The 19,002-nt window shown below is 38.5% G+C and overlaps 1 protein-coding gene across 39 annotated transcripts in view; it reads left to right on the top strand.

Moving 5' to 3' along the window:
* Nucleotides 1-19,002, top strand: part of LOC115218249 (neuroblast differentiation-associated protein AHNAK) — a 500,913-nt gene that overhangs the window by 331,843 nt on the left and 150,068 nt on the right. Inside the window, exon 1 of one of the 39 annotated variants that reach the window (XM_036508139.1) lies at nucleotides 1,947-2,330. The exons of 37 other annotated variants lie outside the window; for them this stretch is intronic. Coding sequence is in view for 1 of the 2 variants with exons in the window: in XM_036508138.1 (XP_036364031.1) it covers nucleotides 18,233-18,271 (39 nt within the window). In the remaining variant the exon portion in view is untranslated. Of the gene's footprint in view, nucleotides 1-1,946; nucleotides 2,331-18,217; nucleotides 18,272-19,002 lie in introns of those variants that run through there. One more of the 39 variants, XM_036508138.1, reaches the window with a different exon arrangement.

The following is a 19,002-nucleotide window of genomic DNA, read 5'->3' as shown; positions in this document are numbered from 1 at the left end:
AAGCCTTGTGAGTGGATTTGGTAGACAGAAACTGAAAGAAGCCCATCATATATATATATGCTTGTGTGTCTGTTTGTCCCCCCATCATCGTTTGACAAGCGATGTTGGCGTGTTTACATCCCCATAACTTCGAGTTTCGGCAAAAGGGACTGATAGAATAATTACTAGAGTCCTGGAGTTTGTTTGACTAAAGGCGGTGCTCCAGCATGGCTACTATCAAATGACTGAGACAAATAAAAGAAGGTAAGAAAAGAATGTTTATTTATAGCTGACAAACTCCTAAGAATTTATGAACTCTAAGGAGAAAATGAAATAATTGTTTTGGGGAAAAGTGGATCTCGAAACAAATAAATGCTATAAATGCAAATATTGGGTTGAAAAAAACCCTTGGGAAAAGGGCTGCTGTACATTCGTGCCCTAGGGGTAGCGTTCGACTTCCTCTATCCAAAGGATTTTCTTTTTACCCACTATTTACATGCTATTAGGCGGCGAACTGGCAGAAACGTTAGCACGCTGGGCGAAATGCTTAGCGGTATTTCGTCTGCCGCTACATTCTGAGTTCAAATTCCGCCAAGGTCGACTTTGCCTTTCATCCTTTCGGGGTCGATAAATTAAGTACCAGTTACGCACTGGGGTCGATGTAATCGACTTAATACCTATGTCTGTCCTTGTTTGTCCTCTCTGTGTTTAACCCCTTGTGAGTAATAAAGAAATAGGTATTTCGTCTGCCGCTACATTCTGAGTTCAAATTCCGCCAAGGTCGACTTTGCCTTTCATCCTTTCGAGGTCGATTAAATAAGTACCAGTTACGCACTGGGGTCGATATAATCGACTTAATCCCTTTGTCTGACCTTGTTTGTTCCCTCTATGTTCAGCTCCTTTTGGGGTCGATAAATGAAGTACCAGTTGTGTACTGGTCAATCTAATCGACTGACTCCCTCCCTCAAAATTTCGGGCCTTGTGCCTAGAGTAGAAAAGAATATTTATACGCTAATATTTATAGCTTATCTGTTTTGAGATTCAACATTCCCAAAAAAGAATTCTATACAGGCGCATGCCTGGCTGTGTGTGTGGTAAGAAGTTTGCTTCCCAACCATATGGACCCGGGTTCAGTACCAGTGTGGTACCTTGTCTCCGACTATAGCCATGGGCCAACCAAAGCCTTGAGTGGATTTGGTAGACGGAAACAGAAAGAAGCCTGTCGTGTATGTGTGTGTGTGTGTGTGCGCGTGCGCTTGTGTATGTCTCTTTGTCCCCCTACCACCACTTGGCAACCGGTGTTGATGTGTTTACATCTCCGTAACCTAGCGGTTCGGCAAGAGAGACTGATAGTTTAAGTACGAAGCTTTAAAAAGTGTGTTGAGGTCGATTCATTGGACTGAAACTTATTCAAGGTGGTGCTCCAGCATGGCCACCGTCTAATGCATATATATTATGTACTGAATCCCATACTGACCATACACACACATCTATATACACACACACACACACACACATCTATATACACACACACACACACACATCTATATACACACACACACACACACACACAGTCGAGTGAGTCGGTGGTTGTTGTGACTGAATTTCTGAGTCAATGTTAAACGCCAAAGGTAGCGGGTGCGAGATGAGCAGTTGGCACGGTTTTAAACAGAGCCGTTTCATTGGTTGCCAACTAACAAAATAGACCAATCGTTGCAGCTGTTTCTCAGCTAACGTCTGTTGTTACCTTTTATCTCTCTTTCTCTCTCGTTTAACCACCACCACCGCTCTCCCTCCCCCTCGTCACTATCTGTCTTTCTCTCTTTCTCTCTCGTTTAACCACCACCACCACCGCCGCTCTCCCTCGTCACTGTCTGTCTTTCTCTCAACCACCGCCGCCGCTCTGCCTCCCCCTCGTCACTATCTGTCTTTCTCTCTCTTTCTCAACCACCACCACCGCTCTCCCTCCCTCCCTCCCTCCCGCTCGTCGCTGTCTGTCTTTCTCTGTCTCTTTCGCCGACGGTGATTACCTTGTCTCGTTGTAGTGACTGGAAAAAGGCCGCAGTGGAAATTTAATAATAATAATAATAAACTTATTATTAATAAGTAAAAAATTATATAACCAGGAGGAGAGATTACACGAAAAGAAAAAAAATTCAGCTGTTTAAATAATAATATTTTTTTTACATTCGTCAAACAAAAAGAAAAAAAAAAAAGGTCCACCCCCCCCCTTTCACAAATCCCCAAAAATACAGAAAAACAGCCAAGACAAAAGTGGATGTGAGCCGAATGGGTTGGTGTGGACCCTTAAAGGATTTCTATTCCTCAGTCGTTGTGATCCTAACAAATAAGTAAGTACACACATACCTCGTTTTCTCTTCAGTATATTTGTGTATTTATTTAATTGGAGATTTATTTCTTGTGTCTTTAATTAGTTTTTCTTTTTAGAACCAAACACATTCTCTCTCTCTCTCTCTCTCTCTCTCTCTCTCTCTCTCTCTCTCTGTATACATCATATAAATATATACATACGCGTGTGTGTATAATGGGTATATAGATCTGCATCAACCTTTCCCCAACCACGGTCGTTTCTAGATCCGAATCCAACTACGTCTTTAATATTAATTAATTAATCATAACTTCCAGATACTTTATTTTTTGTTACTGATTAGAAAAGTTGATTGTTTTTCTATTTATTGTTCAACTGAAATGGTTTTTAGAACGATTTAATAATGTTTGGTTTAAATATTGCTGGAGACAAATGTTTAAGACAAATGTTTAGGTTGCAGTAAGAAAGTTTAAATCGCATCGAACCGATCGAACTGTTCTAAATAGTAATAATAATGATAATAATGATATTGATACACATACGTACAGGTATAAAAATATCTGGTTTATATATATATATATGTGTGTGTGTGTATAAATAGGGAAGGCCGGTTTATGGGGTTTCCACTCTACATCTATTATGTATAGATTTAGAGACAATTGCTTGTATATACACTCATCACATTTTATCGCCAACAAAAATTTAATTTATTAATCATGTAAAATAAAAGTGAATATAATCTGTTAACACGGCTCTCGGCACATTTTCAAATTATACACACGCAATTAAAACAAACAATTACTCTGTGTGTGTATATATATATATATATATATATAGTCTCTTCAATAAGTTATATGAAATATTTCACCTCCTTTAAAGTGAAATATCTCTGACGCCAACTTCTTACTATATATATATATATATATATATATGTATGTATATATATATATGTATGTATGTGTGTATATACACAGATATGCTTCCTTCTGTGTGCATGTGTCTATTATTTGTATTATTGTTGTAATGTATGACTTAAATTAATGTTTCTTTCCCTTTTTGTCGCCATCCAAATTGTTCGAATGTTTCCAAGAAAGATGCTAATGATTTCATTTTGGTTCGATTTATTTTTATATTTCGTAGATGATCCTTAATTCTGATTAAATTATTGGTTTTGTGTGTAAGAGAGAGAGAGAGAGAGAGAGAATCATTTCGATCTCACATCTATTGTGCGAGCCAGCAAGGGAACCCTTTACGCGGTCCCTTTAATTGCCAGAAATGCCAACTAAATTTCCCTTAAATCACAACCTTAATGTCGTAAAATAAGAATTAAAAGGTTTTTAAAAAGTGGCGGGGGAGGATGGAAGTAAAGACACATTGGATGATGTGTCCTTCTCCTCAAGGTAACAAAAGACGGGATAGTCACGGTTGAGTTGCCTTTATAATGATGATAACATTAGATTTCCACAATCAGAGCCAGCTTGAGGCGAAACAAGATTAATTGCATAGAATAAGAAAGTGGTTTGGATAAATATATAGATAGGTATACACACACACACGTATGTCTATATGGGTAGATTTACAAAGGGATAGATAGATTGATAGATATACCTACCTATATATAAATCTATAAAGGGATACAGACATGCATAATGTGTTTGCGTGTGTGTATACCCGAGCGTGCGGGTGGGGTAGATTTGGACTAAAGATAGCGAGGTACTGCTAAATCCGGTTTTGTTACTTGCTATCATCTCAGGTACAATTTTATTTTATTTATGTGAACCACGAGGTGGGTGGGCGAAGAGAGGTACAAAGAAAATAACAAAATACAAAATATAGGGTGTGGTACTCAGATAACACCCGAAATACTAAAACAAATGTAGTATTTGGAATATGTGTATGTATGAGAGAACCCAGGCGTATAAGATTCGGGTTTTTAAATGAGCATATTACGGGTGGTCGTAGAAGTGAGTTTAGCCCAGACAAATGGATTCTCCTTTTAATGACCCTAGAGTTTGGTGTTTAGAGGCACGAGTTTCTGTGAATTGAGATATTGGTTTTTAGGTTTCAAAAGTTTCTATTTGGCTTGGCTGATTCGCCAGTGTGTGTGTGTGTGTGTGTGTGTGTGGTTTGAGTGCCTTTTGAAATAGGTACACAGTTTATTTTGAACTTGAGATGATTTATATGCACAGATAAATAAATGTATGCTGTATACACTCTGTCCTTCAATAAAAAAAAAAAAGGAGGGTACGAGCTATAGAAAGCTAGGGTACTCAATATGCTTCATTATATATATGTGTATGTGTGTATATACATACATACATATATATAACAATGTCATTCAATAAAAAAGGAGGGCACGAGCCATAGAAAGCTAGGGTGATCAACATGCTTCACTATATGTATGTGTGTGTGTGCGCGCACCTTAAATACACTGTTTACGAGAAGATAGGAAAACCTAAGCCATTTTCATAGGGCCATACGTGTGTGTGTTGCATTTAAGATACAAGGAGACCTTTATGCTACACTCAAGAGACACACAAAAGAAAAATGGGACACGGTGTGTGAATGGCCAGTGAAACTTCATCGAACGTTATTTCGTTTGTTATAATAATAATAGGAGAAAGCTTCTTTATAGATGGGCTGAGAGAGATTAGAAGTGGTTGCAATGTTTGACTTCAGAAACGAGGTGTGTGTGTGTACTTGGAGATGTCTGTAGCCTACATTGTCTCTTAATCGGGAAACAAAGGAAAGAAAGCAGGTGGTTGCTACAGATACATCTATGTACTATGGTGTGGTATATTTGTTTCGACAAGTACAATTTGTTTACGTTTAAAGAGAAAAACCGAAAAGAAAGACTGCTCCTCATTACATCACAACCCAAGCTGACTCAACAGTTAAACTGATTGCTATTTTTATTTCATTAATCCGAAATCCCTCACGCACATCCCACCCTACTTAAGATGCACTCTGGTTTTGTTGATGAAGGCTTGTCTTTCTTACCTAACACACCATTATATATATATATATAACCATTATAGAAATAATGAAGTTTATACACGCTCACACTCCACACACATAAACACACTATTTTAGAAATAAAGTTTATGCACATACACCTTGTGTGTGTGTGTGTATAATAGAAAATAAACCAATAGAATGGGTTTCTTCTTCTCCTACTAACCAACCACCTAGCTATCTATGAAGGGTGGTGGGAAGTAATAATAAAAATAGGTGAGAAAGAGAACCAACAACCGTCACCATCAGCAGCCAAGCAAAGACTATGTAGACTGGTGTGTATGTGTATACATACATGTCTGTCTCTTATTGAATGTATAGAATAATATTATAACCCGATTGTTGTTCAGCAAGTAATATCGATCGCTGTTCAGTGCCTGTGTGATATATATATATATATATATATATATAGTATTTTACACTGTTTACATTTATTGAAAATCGTTTGTTTGGGCGGGGAATTGAAGACGTTCAATATGCTCTTGTTTAGCTTCAGGTCAGTTGTGATCGAAGATGTTCCACCCGTGACCATCGCAACCATCTCGTTGTTTTTTTTTTTTTTTTTTGCTTTTTTGTATCAGGGATTACATTATCTGTTGAAGCGTACTTTTTTCTTCTTCCTCTTACGGCGTGAAGCTGTCTCTCGAAGGGTTACTCTATTGCTATTTATTCTGTCCCTGTGTTTCGAGTTCAAATTCAGCTCAGGTCAACTTTTCCTTTCACCCTTTCAGAAAGGATCAGTTTAGGGCGTTGGATTGTAAGGACTGTTCGAGCGTCAGACAAAATCTCTTGCAATACTTATTCCAGTTTTTTGAGGAGTTACAGACTCGATCCGTTTTTCCCAGTCCTTGAGATTTCTTAGCAAAACTGTCAGGCCTCCAGTTTGGGAACAACTTCTGCCCAACCAGGCCTGAAAGTCTTGAAAAATAAATAGCCAAGGGAGCTACTCTTCCGTCTCTGTTTAAAAGAAAAGTAAAAGGCGAAGAGTGGTTCTTCTTTAGGTGGTCTGGTGGGTTTCGTCACACACTCGAAACTAATATGAAGGGTGGGCGGTTCTGGAGGAATAAAGCAAACTAGAAAGTCCTAATAAAATAACCCATCTCCAGCAAGTTTTCTTTCATATTTATATGTATGTTTATGTATTCTGTACAGAAGATACTGGCGAAGGTAAAGAATACGAGCACTCGGTTATTTAGAGTTAGGGTTACGCCGAAAACGGGTGGTGTGCGTATTCTTTACCTCCGCTGGAGATAACGCCTGTGGATTTATAGTAGGTATCTACTAAGGATTGCAGAATTTCCACACGGAGGTCTGGGCTATGGACACACATTACCAAACTCTATATTTCCACTACACTTTTTCAATTTTCTGTCCCTGAATTTCTCTTGACTAAGGTTAGAGATATTTAGAAAGCAGCATAAAGCCGAAAGGAGTTGTCTAACTCCTAAGTGAGCCCTTATTGAGACATAATATAGCTTGAACTACATCAATGTTACCTTTTCATTTTTAAGACGAGGGTATGCCTTGCGATTTAACTGCTATTTCTCGCAGATCAAGCGACCACGTAGCGGTGGCCTCTTTAGTTCGTCGTTAACTCCAGGTATGTTTTATTTGAAAGGTGTTCCAGTTATAACTACCAACGTTTTTCTTTTTCTCTTTTTAAATATACTCTACCTCAGATTACATTATCTAATGTGTCCCACTTTTTTTCTTCTTCAGACGGTAGAGTAAGATTTGAGAGAGCTGAATAAATTCTAATAATACATTCAAGGGACTTAGTAGGGTCTCCTCTTACACTGTCCAGACTAAATCTTTTCTCTCTTCTAAACATTTTCTCTGTCCTTCACCCACCTTTTTTTTCTTTTTTTAATTTTCCCTCGCTGTAATTTCTCCTCTCATTTTTATTTTTTATCCCTCTCTCCCTATTTTTCTCCTTTATCATTACCACTTGATTCTGTCTGTCATTCCCTCTATCATTACCTCTTGATTTGATCCTTTCTCGTCCGATCACTTCTCATTATTCCTGTCACCTTTCTCACCCTACCCCCCACCCACCCCCGATAGCCCTCCCTCTGTCTTCTATCTTTGCTCTCTCTCTCTCTGTCTTTCTAAACTCTCTACTTTATCTCTCTCCCTTTCTTGTATCCTTTCACTTTCTAACTTTCTAGTTTGTTTCACTCTTACTAACTCTCCACTTTATCACTTTCTCTCCCTGTCTCTCTTCTATACTTTCACTCTCTTTGTAACTTTTCTCTCTCTCTCTCATTTTGCTACTCCGTCTCTGTCTCCTGATAATCTTCCTCCCTCTCTCACTCTATCCCTCCCCTTCTCTCTCTCACTCTGCCCTACTTTCATGTCCTGTCAAAACAAAACTTTTCTTCCAACACCTCCACACATTTTTCTCTTCTTTATAATTTCCGACACATTTTCCGCTCGTTCTTTATTGACGACGGCACAGAACAAGGCCCACAATGAACCCAGAATGAAACAAACCCTCCCAAAAACCTTAATTGCAAACACAGTCGGTGGCCGCCTTACAAAGACTTCATACATTTATTGTTATTTATTAATTCCGCCGGAAATCGATTTGGCCTTTTCATCTCCCCCCCGCGATCCATACAATAAGTTCTGCACACACACACACACTGATTCCGATTAATTTTGACTGTGACCCTTCATTTACAATTTGCTACCCTTCAATAAGTGCAAACTTATCGCTCAATAAAAGCGCGCGCCTATATATATATATTGTTTTTAATTGTTCATTCATTGTCAACACCCATTTTATGGGCCACTTAAATCTTCCGCCTCTACATCCGTTCCTCTGTGTGTGTGTATATATATATACACACACACATTCATGAATATACACGTGTCTATATATGTCTATAGTCACGTGTGTATGTATGTGTGTGTGTATATATATATATATATATATGTGTGTGTGTGTGTATGTATGTATATATATATATATATATAATATATATATATATATATATATATATATGTATGTATGTATAGTTTTCTCGGATACTTCAGCAATATTTGTGTTCCCCCCGCTCGAACACTGCTCACATTTTTTTAAATAGTTTACTGTACATTCATGCACGAACCCACCTTTATTGGGCTGTGGGGACTAAATTCTATTTTGTTTCTGTATCTTTTCCCAAATTCTGTCTCACACACACGACCACCCATCACTCAACATTACCACTCCGTTTAATCACGCTTCAATTAACAAACAAAACAAGCCCATTTAGTCTACTTAATAATAATACCCCAATTAAGCAATCCTGTGTGTACGTATATATATATATATATATATATATATAATGTACACACATTTTGGTTGACAAAAGTTGATTGATTGATATATGATTAAGCAACAGTGAGTGTTTCTTAATCATCAATCAATCAATCAACCTTCAGAAACACACCTTTTAACATTTCGATACCCTCCATGCTTCACACAAACGATGGTGCTATACGTAATGACACACATATCAATCACAATGTCCTTCCTGCCTGTCTGCAAAGACATTTCGGTGACTCTGCTGCTCAATCATTCTTCAAAATTGCCGGCATGTTAGATATAATTGTTTCAATCGTCATCCTTTTTCTTTTTCTTCTCTCATTTTTATTTTTTGGATCAACTCCCAGACGACGAAACAAAAATTCTAAAATTATGGGCTTAAGTGTTATTAAAAAGAAATACTGAAATAGTCAGTGCTAATTAATTGCTAATGGTTTCATTAAAAGTAATGCTAATTATCTGGGTGGCTTGTGTTATTGGAAAAGTTTGGTGCACAATGCATTTGGAAAGAAAATTGTTTCTGCTAATAAGCAGACTATATATATATATATATATATATACACACACACACACACATATATATATATATATATAGTTTGTGGTGTATAATGTCTTAATAGTATTGTACAGTGTTGTGGCTGTCGTATCACTTCCAGTTCCAGGCAGTGGTCACACAACTTCTGTTGGCTCAAACAGTATAAAGGGCCGCAGTCCTTTTTTTTTGAAGGGTTTGGGTGCTTACATGTATGAGTGAGAGTTTATGCATATAATATTGTATTTATATATAGTCAGTAGTGTCTTGAAACTATGCTCTTCTATACACGTAGCATATACATACACACTGTGTATACATTGTTATATCTTGAAAGTTGTGTGTGTGTGTGTGTGTGTGTGTATATATATATATATAATATATATATATATATACACACACACACACATATATATATATATATATAGTTTGTGGTGTATAATGTCTTAATAGTATTGTACAGTGTTGTGGCTGTCGTATCACTTCCAGTTCCAGGCAGTGGTCACACAACTTCTGTTGGCTCAAACAGTATAAAGGGCCGCAGTCCTTTTTTTTTGAAGGGTTTGGGTGCTTACATGTATGAGTGAGAGTTTATGCATATAATATTGTATTTATATATAGTCAGTAGTGTCTTGAAACTATGCTCTTCTATACACGTAGCATATACATACACACTGTGTATACATTGTTATATCTTGAAAGTTGTGTGTGTGTGTGTGTGTGTATATATATATATATATATATATATATATATATGTATAATATGTCTATATATGTGTGTGTGTATATAATAGATTACTTGCACGTATATTATGTGCTGGTGTGTGTATATATATTTGTATTTGTGTTCGTGTATTTGTATGTATGTAGGTATATATGTGTGTATGTATACATGTGTTAGTGCGTGTATAATGTGAACACACTTTAGTTGACAAAACAGTCAACAATGTTAAATACTTCCTAAATTGCTAGTGGCATGTGACGCTCATTGCAAACTCCAAACTGTCCATTACATAACACACGCACGCTCTCTCTCTCTCTCTCTCCCTCCTTCTGCCGCCATTCCCTTTCCTATTTTAATGTCTTTTCCTATCTTTTTCTTTTTCCTTCTCTTCTGTTTTATAAATAACTCAACAAGGTAGTTTTGTAATATCGATCGTTCTGCAATACACCGAGGCTTCAAATTTAATAGAAAGAATAGAAACAAAGTGTTTCTGACATCTATGTCTTTCTCATGAACATTAGAGAAGTGAAATAATTCAACCAGGAATCGCAATTTAGTTCCTTAGAAGTTTGTATCTATGACAGGCAGATAATAAGAAATTATGCTGCAGTTGTAAATCGTTGGCATGGTGTCTTTTTGAAATCGATATTGCTCTTGTTGTTAATGTCCCGGGGATGAGAAACAAACGAACCCAACGAGGAAGCCACAAAGTTAACGTTATCCCCGACTAGAAATAGTAGTCAAACATTCCCTCATACCACGCTTGTACTGCCTTCAAGATAGGAAAGACACACAACTGGAATGCCTTTTATGATAAATCTGTTTGACGAGGACTAGTCCTGTCGTCTGCCCTAGCTAGCTCTCTCGTCTGCCCTAGCTAGCTCTCTCGTCTGCCCTAGCTAGCTCTCTCGTCTGCCCTAGCTAGCTCTCTCGTCTGCCCTAGCTAGCTCTCTCGTCCGCCCTAGCTAGCTCTCTCGTCCGCCCTAGCTAGCTCTCTCGTCTGCCCTAGCTAGCTCTCTCGTCTGCCCTAGCTAGCTCTCTCGTCTGCCCTAGCTAGCTCTCTCGTCTGCCCTAGCTAGCTCTCTCGTCTGCCCTAGCTAGTCCTGTCGTCTGCCCTAGCTAGCTCTCTCGTCTGCCCTAGCTAGCTCTCTCGTCTGCCCTAGCTAGCTCTCTCGTCTGCCCTAGCTAGTCCTGTCGTCTGCCCTAGCTAGTCCTGTCGTCTGCCCTAGCTAGCTCTCTCGTCTGCCCTAGCTAGCTCTCTCGTCTGCCCTAGCTAGCTCTCTCGTCTGCCCTAGCTAGTTCTGTCGTCTGCCCTAGCTAGTCCTGTCGTCTGCCCTAGCTAGTCCTGTCGTCTGCCCTAGCTAGTTCTGTCGTCTGCCCTAGCTAGTCCTGTCGTCTGCTCTAGCTAGTTCTCTCGTCTGCCCTAGCTAGCTCTCTCGTCTGCTCTAGCTAGTTCTCTCGTCTGCCCTAGCTAGTCCTGTCGTCTGCCCTAGCTAGTTCTGTCGTCTGCAAAAAAAAAAAAACTTGGACGTTAAAAAATCCTGTTTCCTCTCCTCTTCGCCTTGCAAATTTGTGGCTCCATTCTCATAGTTTATTAGTTCATTTCTCGTATATTTTTTGATCTCATGATCGATAATGAATTTTAGTGGGAAAATGTTTGTTGTCCGGTGAAAAATATATACCTAGACATTGGAGAATGTCTCATCTTTCATCATACCAGTGTGTTTAGTCTGGTATTGTTGCTTTACATATCCAACCTTCAAGAATGGTTGCTAGCATGTCACATTTGGGATTTTATTGCATGGCACTATCTTGCATTTTAACTGACGCAGCCTAGCACTGTCACATATCCGATACAATATCAATGTTTTATTTTTATCCGGTCAGTCGTTTTCCGTTTCTTCCCCGTATGAAATTAACCTCATGTCTTAGTAATAAAAGAAACAAAAATGCCATATGAAATGCATTATTCGTATCTCTTTATCAAAATGGTGTTTCAAAACCCATGTGAAAATGCTTCAAAGCAACGTTAACAACATGAAACTACATAAAGCTATCGGAAATTGTGCACTAATTGATTTTGTTGAAAGACAATCATCAAACTAAACTGTGTGTCAAATGTGATTTGTTGCAAGCAAAAAGAGGGGTCCCTTTTTGCTGGAATTGCTAGAAACAACCAGCAAATCTCATCAAAACCACACAGTACTATCATAAACAAGATAATACATATTAGATTGTGTAGTCTTCGATATACTTCAAAAAATATTATTAAAAAGACACCTTGAAGTTCTCACTCGTGTCTAACCTAAGTTTTAAATATTAACTTCTTGTTCATTGTTAATGCATTCAACTGAAGCCCAGTATTTATTTTCTCTATCTACACAACAGCTCGGTTTAAACATTAACAGCGCTGTCACGATTTCCTCAGCCTGCATTCAATTGTAAACGAAACCTGTTGGTTGTATGTGAAGACAATAGTTATTTGGTCGTGCCCGTGAGAAAGATTGCCATCGATAATGCCCAACTTTTATACCAGCTCAAAATTAGTCATATTGCATTTGATACAGATAGGTTTCGTAACCCAATCTCTTTTGTATTATAGAAATATCAGATGCCTGAAAAACTTATACATTTAGTGTCTATGTTGGGCTTCGGATTGAATTCAGAATAACAACACGCTCCATATATATTCTTCGTCGTTGCTTACAGAATGTATGACAACATGTCAGATGGTCAGTATTGGTTAGAACCATAATCCAGCAGATTTATGGGAAAAGACGTTCCGGCCGTGACTGTCCGAGCTTGTTTTTCAAGTACAGTGTATTATACGGATTTCATTATCCAATGTGTTCGTTCTGTAAGACGATAGTGTAATGATTTAAGAGATTTGGTGGATATGTCTAAGAAATCCGAAGAAATATCGTCAGGAAATGTCTTTGATGCACTTTGTCGCAATGCTGTCGCTCTGCCCCGAAGAGCAATTCCAGCTCCAAAGATAGAATAAAAACAAATTAAATGTAAGTAAATAAAAATGAAAACTGCAGATGAATTGTTTCGCTTAAGCTGAGGAAAAGCCATGAAGCACACCGTTCCCAGTCTTTCCCCTTAAATTAGTCGGCTTCGTCTCTTCCACATACACAAGAGATAACTAGTTGAGTGTTTCACGTAATCCTTTAATCAAGTTTAAACCCTGTCAAGGCCCTTATTTTTCATGTGAGGGTTAATAAATTACCAGTCAGATAATGCGTGTCGATTGTTCTGTCTGTCTATATGTTTGTTGGACTATCCATCTATCTCTGTCTATCTGTATGCTTCTGTCCGTCTATATATCTCTGTCTGTCTGTCTATCTATCAATCTCCATCCGTCCTTCTGTCTGTCTATTTATATGCTTCTATCTATCTGTCTCTCTCTCTCACTATCTATCTCTGTCTGTCTATTTATTTGTATACTTCTGTCTGTCTATCTGTATACCTCTGTCCTTCTATCTGTCTGTCTGTCTCACTCCATCTATTTACTTGTCTATCACATTTACTCCGCCCTTCCTATGGAAAAATAAACAGATTTTTTAGTTTTCGCCTTAAAACAAAAATAAAACCATTAGCTGTGGGTTGTGGTCGTAGCTTAAATGTTATGTCACCCTCGAGCTTATGTAATGTTTTCGTAATCTAATGCAGTTTACAATATAGGGCGGTGCGGTAATAATGCAAAACCAACGTCCGTCCTTTTACTAATAATGAAGTCTAAGTGCTTGGAGTGATTCCAATACATTTTTTATTATTATTTACTTCTAATAATAAAGCAAGCCGCGACTCATTTAAATAATTTCAATATTTCCGCATACACAGTTTCGATTTGCTCTCACTGTTTATCAGTCAATCTGATAACCGAGTACCGACCCGGGTAGGTACAAAGACATTTTATATCCTGTTTACAAATAACTGTTGCTTCATCTTTATTTTTTTTTAGCTGCTTCAAGCACGATTTTTAATGGTAGTTGCTATTTAATTCTCCACCGAGATGAACAACTTTTGACGAATGGGTCCCCTCTCTTTTTCTTCAGAATTTGTCCTTACTTTGCTTTTTGGCTGTGTGGTAAGAAGTTAGCTTCTCGACCTTATGGATCTGAGTTCAGTCCCACTGCCTGGCATTTTCTGCAAATGTCTTTTACTATAACCCCGGGCAGACCAAAGCTTTGTGGGTATACCACTTTGTGAATGTGTGTGTTTGTGCATTTGTGTTTTTCTTTATGTGCAACCGGTATTGGTTTGTTTACGTCTCCGTAAGGTAGCATTTCAGCAAAAGAGACAGACAGAATAACTATCAGGCTTTTAAAAAAATCAACACTGGGGTTAATTTATTTGTTCGACTAAGCCCTTCAAGGCGATGCCTCAGCATCGCCACAGTCCAGTGGCTGAAATATGTAAAAGATGCACAGAGAACGGTACACTGCCAGGAAGGAAATTTGGCTGCTATTTCTAGCAGACTGAACGACCACGTAAAGACTGCCACACTGACCTTACAAAAGTGTTCCAAAGCATTGATTCTCTCTCTATGTATGTATGTATATATATATATACATACACAGAGAGAGAGAGAAAGAAAGAAAGCGGACATGTCTTCCAGCTGGCCATATATAGTCTACCCAAAACCACATTATTATCCAATGTGTCCTTCTCTTAAGACGGTTAAGGTGTGTAATTTGAAAAGGAATGGACTATTGTTTGTTTTATCTGTACCGGTCAAACGAGACCATGGACCAGCTATTTCCCCCGCCACTAGTTCGTTATTTTAGCGGTAGTTATTTTCATTCATTTATTTATTTATATATTGCCATGGTCGACTGACTTGTTCGGTCAGTCAGTTGTCATTGAACATAGACGTTCATTACTGCAAGCGTTATTTTCTACCAACCCCTCCATGGCCACCACCTACATATAGGTTAAATGAAATGAGGCAAAGCGAGGGCAGTGTGAAATTTCTAGGACGTTTTATAGGGTAGCTTTACAGCTGTTGCAGGGTTATAACAGAAGAAAAGAGTATAAAAGTTATTTTGGAAAGGGAGAGATGTAGGAAGTATAAATGGAGACAAGAGAACAAAAATAAAGATATATGTCGGATGTTAAAATTGCTGTTCAATTATGCAAGGAATGTGTTGTGTAGAATGGGTGAAAAGGCTTCTTGTCCATGGTATGGAAGTTAGGATAGGAGTTCATATTTTGTTATTACAAATGGACAGTGTGCACGTCTTAATTCCGTGTGGGGTGTTCATTCAAAGGGATCTTGTAGTGTAAAAGAAAAATAGCTTCTTATATTGAACTCTACTATATCCTTCTGTTTAACTCTCTCATATCGTCTCTGATGATGGGTTGTCTTTTATATCGCTGAAACAGTTGTAAGACTACCCTTCTCTCTATAAAATGTCCCTGAAATTTCACACTGCCTTGGCTTTGTTGTCTCACTTTATTTAACCCATACTCGCTCCCACACGACTCCTCCCTCATACTGTTATGGAACCGGGAGTCCAACAGGGGTCCTTCCGCAGCACTTTACACAGCTTTACCTGCTTTTCGATCTTCTGGCTACCAAAACCTCTCATATATATAATTACGAATTATATACATACACACCTTACCAACCTGCTATCATACCACCTTGCCCGTCAATTATACACACACACACACACGCATATATATATATATATACACCTACATGTACACTACTACTCAACTGCACATACCATACATACTAAATTAACGCACGTTTCTTCTACCTTTCCCCTCCCACCACGTTCTATCTTCTCTAACAATAGATTCCCTTCAGTGAACCAATTCTCTTCCTCTGCCTTTCACCTCCCTACTTTTCTCTGCCTTTTACCTCTGTACTTTTCTCTCCCTTACTATCTATCTATCTATCTTCCGCACACACTCTTCTGTTTGTTTCTTCCTCCCCTTCCTCCCACTCTCATGTACCCCGTGTAAGTACTTGCCTCTGCTTAAGGCCTTTTCTCATTACTATGAAAGGTATGGCATTTCGTGCACTGACATTGGCCGTATATAAAATGCACAAGAATTAGGATATCAGTCGCCGCACTGCTGACAGGTATACAATCATATACACACACACCTCACCTCACCTCACCGAAAGGTATTTGGGATGAGGGAAGGTTTGTTCTTCAATGAAGTCTATTGTTTATCCCTTCTATGTATTTATTATTATTTTCTACAAATGATAACAAAAAATTCCGTAGTATTTTATCAACAGGTGTAATGCTAAAAAATAAAAAAGCAGTTTGCTTTTTATATATTTTCTTCCCCAAGATTACCAAAAGAGAGAGAAAGAACCATGTTTCGTTATGTAATGTCATTCAGGGTGGTTGCTCTGTTTATTTTACTTTGGTGGGGTTATTTTGTGAGGGTAGGGCTTTGCTCAACGCCTCCCCTCCCCGTCTTTATTCCCTCAAAATCATTCTTCAACAACTTTTATATATATATACCATCTATCTAGAAGTATTACTAACATAAATCTTTTACGTGGCTGCTCGGTTTGCTTGAAATAGCAGCTCAAGTCTTCATCAATATGTCCCCTCCGTCGTCATTTTTGATGAGGGCACCTTGTTTAATGTGTTCCTGCGTTCCTTGCATTTAAGGAAAGGTTGAGAGAATCACAGCTGAAGTGGTTTTGATCATAGGGTCTGTTCGACCACCTGTGACCTGGGGCGAAACAGCCACATTCAAACGAGGGTGTCTCTACCTGGCCTTTCGATCTGCTAGAAATAGTCAGGTTTCTTTAAAAATACTCTTAAAAAAAAAAAGGGCCCGTTGAACTAATGTCCCCTGATATAAGAAAGAAAAAAAAAGAATACTGGCTGGTCACGCCTGGAACGTCCTTCATCATAAGGTCGTGGACGCTAGACAACAGTTACAACCATCACCAACCACGGGCAGATATAAATGAAACTGCTTCTGGAGAACCAACTTGTTGAACCCGTATCTTTGTTATAAATAAATAAACACTTCCTAGCTTTTTCTATTTTTCAAATGTTCAACATGTGTGTGTATATTGTGAAAGAGGAGAGAGAAAGGATGGATAGACATGGGCCCCACCCCCCATCCGACTCTAAAGCAACCCTTCCTTTTCAGACAGGGCATATTTCAGCAATGTTTATCTTAAGCTATAAATAAATCAACAGTTCGCATTGTGTGCGTTCTTGCAGCTTTTATACACGCGGCACACACATTCATATATACATACATTTGTGTGAGAGAGAGAGAGAGAGAGCGGAAACTCAGAGTGTGAATTCCATTATAGAGAGTAGTTCAAACTGTTTTTTTTTTCTTTGGTATAACGTGTGTATGAAAAGAATATTTTATAGTTATACATAATTTGGAATTTAATTGTAACTTTACTTTATATCGGAGCGAAAACCCACGAACCCTGTCGCCTATTAAACATCGTTTAGGAAGCAAGAGATAAGGGGTTCGGGTCTCGTCTGGGGCTTTACTATTTTATATTTATATATTTTTATTTTTAGGCGGTATGTATTATAATTCCAAATCGTTTTGGATTGTTTTGATATCGTTTCCATCGAATTTGTTTCACTTTCCCCTTTGCTCCATAAAAGTCTCTTATTTTTCCATCTTTTTTCCGTCCTGGATTTCTGATCCCCCGGGTTTTCCCCCCCCCTCTCCTTCATCATTCTTCCTTTGCGTTCCCTCGGCGTCCTGCTTGTTTCGTCCACTTCTTGTTTATCAATCATTCCTCAGAAGTATCCAGTCAGTTGTTAATTCGACGATCATTTTGCAAATTCTGGAACCCACCGTGGGGTTCTGACGCAGGCATGGCTATGTGCTAAGAAGTTTGATTCCCAACCACACGGTTTCAGGTTCAATCGTACTACGCGGCACCTGAGGCAAATGTCTTCTTCCATAATCCTGGGCCGACCAAAGCCTTGTAAGTGGATTTGTATGGAGACGGAAACAGAAACAAGTTCGCTGTGTGTGTCGGTTTGTTTACGTCCCTATAACTTAGCGGCTCGGCGAAAGTGAACGAGAATAAGTACCTGACTTAAAGTGCTTGGATCGATTTGTTTCGACTAAATCCTTCAACGAGGTGCTCCAGCAAAGCCGCAGTTCAATGACTGAAACAAGATAAAAGAGTGCCATTTAGTTTCGTTTCCTCGGGGTTCCATTTCGCTGTTTATAGCCAATCCAAGCACGACGCGTCCGTCAGCCTTTTTTTTTTTTTTTTCTTTCGCATTTTGGTATTTGCTTCTGAAATCTGTTACCAGGTTCCATGAAACCTGTCTTTTCAGGAAGGAGTTTATTTTTTTTGAAAGAAACATGAAAATCATCTACAGTCCCGAAGAGTTATTCGCCGAGGTAAATCAACCGGGGGTTTTCTTTCTTTCTCCTCGTTGACCGAGGTCAGTGGAACTAATTGTTTAACTTGGCCAGATGTTACATCAGTTTTTTTTTTTGGGGGGGGGGGGGGTTATCGAAATCATGCAGATATAAGTGTTTGCTTTTGTGTCAAGTTATATATAAAAACAATTTAACATTAAACTGAAGAATTACTCAGTACTTTTTTAGTCTGACGAAGGGTAGCCAACCGAAACTTCGGAGCCAATCACCCCTCCCTTCTTGTAAAAGTATTCTCTCTCTCTCTCTCTCTCTCTCTTCCTATATATATATATATATATCGGTTCATTAGTTCTGTCCTTGCTTTCTGCATTTAGTTCTAAGACATAGTTTGAGGCCCTAATTTACCTTGTAATTCTAATACCTGGCTACTGTTTCACCTTCATTCATCCCTGTCCAGTTTTATTAAAACGTTTGGTGAAATAAAATCTCGATGTCTTAAGCCTCGGGGGGGGGGGGGCGGATGAAATTGTTTCGTATCTGTTTTTTTGTGTTGTCTAATAAAACCTTATAATAAGACCTGTTTCTCCACTTTAGTTATACGTGCCATAACCGCTGGAATTTCCCAGAATCGAACGCTTTTTGGGACGTCTGTAAAGACAATATACATGCAGGGGGGGGGGGTCGACTTTGCCTTTTATCCTTTCGGAGTCGATGAAACAAGTACCAGCTGAGCATTGGGGTCGATGTAA

Source organism: Octopus sinensis, linkage group LG13 (assembly GCF_006345805.1).
Source record: "Octopus sinensis linkage group LG13, ASM634580v1, whole genome shotgun sequence".
Lineage (NCBI taxonomy): Eukaryota > Metazoa > Mollusca > Cephalopoda > Octopoda > Octopodidae > Octopus > Octopus sinensis.
This window is presented reverse-complemented; position numbering and strand designations above follow the sequence as displayed.